This window comes from Aplysia californica, unplaced genomic scaffold (genome assembly GCF_000002075.1).
Source record: "Aplysia californica isolate F4 #8 unplaced genomic scaffold, AplCal3.0 scaffold00011, whole genome shotgun sequence".
NCBI lineage: Eukaryota > Metazoa > Mollusca > Gastropoda > Aplysiida > Aplysiidae > Aplysia > Aplysia californica.
The window spans coordinates 617,620-618,690 of record NW_004797281.1 but is presented as its reverse complement, the minus strand read 5'-3'; the positions used below and the strand labels follow the sequence as shown (position 1 = coordinate 618,690).

The following is a 1,071-nucleotide window of genomic DNA, read 5'->3' as shown; positions in this document are numbered from 1 at the left end:
CACACACACACACACACACGCGCGCGCGCGCGCACTGAAACACACACTTTCCTACAGACCACAGTTTGTTTGGGAACCTGCTGTCTTGTTGTAGTAGAAGGCGAAATGAGCGTAATATTATTTCACCCCTTATCGTTCAACGAGGCAGCGGGACTTTCATGACATTTATATCATTCTCCTTTTGGGTCGTTTTAAAAAAAAATCTTTCTCACAGTTCACAGGCTCACTCCCCTACTTCTTGTGATAACACGCCGCTACTACATGATACATCGCAACCCAGGCCTTCCGAGATCTCAACCCATGCGGCCTGGCAACTGGCTGGCATGATGAAACTTGTTGACCCGTGTAGGAAGAGATACAGGAGGATTAGAAACTGAGAGATCTCTGATGGTGGAGGCTGTGCTCATTAAGAACATTTTGTCTGTGTGTGTGTGGTGGTGGTGGTGGTGGCTTTTGGAAAGCAACGAACGATTCCTCCTTTCTTCAGAATTCAGAGATATTCCGTTGAGAGGTTGAGATAATTGGCAAGCGTCTTTTTCGAGGATTGTGTCAACTGAAGCTGCCGCTGCTGTTGGAGGAGTAGTAAGTAAGAGGAACAGCAGCACCAATACAGCATCGAGAACAGCAGTATGTCGGTGTCTGAGGATTGCCTGCAGGGATTCTGTGATGACCCCTTCTGGGTGAGTGAGAGTGTTCCCCCCAGTTGTGTTGTAAAAGATGTTGTTGCTGCTGCTGCTGCTGCTGTTGTTGTTTTTGTTGCTGTCGTCGATGTTGTTGTTGTCGTCGTTCTTGTTGTTGTTGCTGTTGTTGTCGTCGTTGTTGTAAGTTGTCATCGTCATTGTCGTCGTTGTTAATCCATTGGTTTTTAAGTGTGTGTTGCATTGTATTGTAAAAGTAGTTCTTGAATTGTTGTTGTTGTTGTTGTTATTTCCAGTGGCCTTTAGTTTTCGGTCCAAGCCGTGGCAGGTAGACTTCAAAGGTTGTTCTTTGTTGCACTATAGTATTGTAGTACTTGAGTTAATCATAACTGAAGCATGCTCTCTCTCTCTCTCTCTCTCTCTCTCTCTCTCT

The 1,071-nt window shown here is 45.5% G+C and overlaps 1 protein-coding gene across 3 annotated transcripts in view; it reads left to right on the top strand.

Annotated features, from left to right (window-relative positions):
- LOC101845816 (multidrug resistance-associated protein 1) overlaps nucleotides 1-1,071 on the top strand; it is a 53,833-nt gene that overhangs the window by 5,261 nt on the left and 47,501 nt on the right. For all 3 annotated transcript variants that reach the window (XM_005089958.3, XM_005089960.3, XM_005089959.3), the window contains exon 2: nucleotides 215-680. In XM_005089958.3, the coding sequence (XP_005090015.1) occupies nucleotides 630-680 (51 nt within the window). In that variant the 5' untranslated portion in view covers nucleotides 215-629. The remainder of the gene's footprint in view (nucleotides 1-214; nucleotides 681-1,071) is intronic.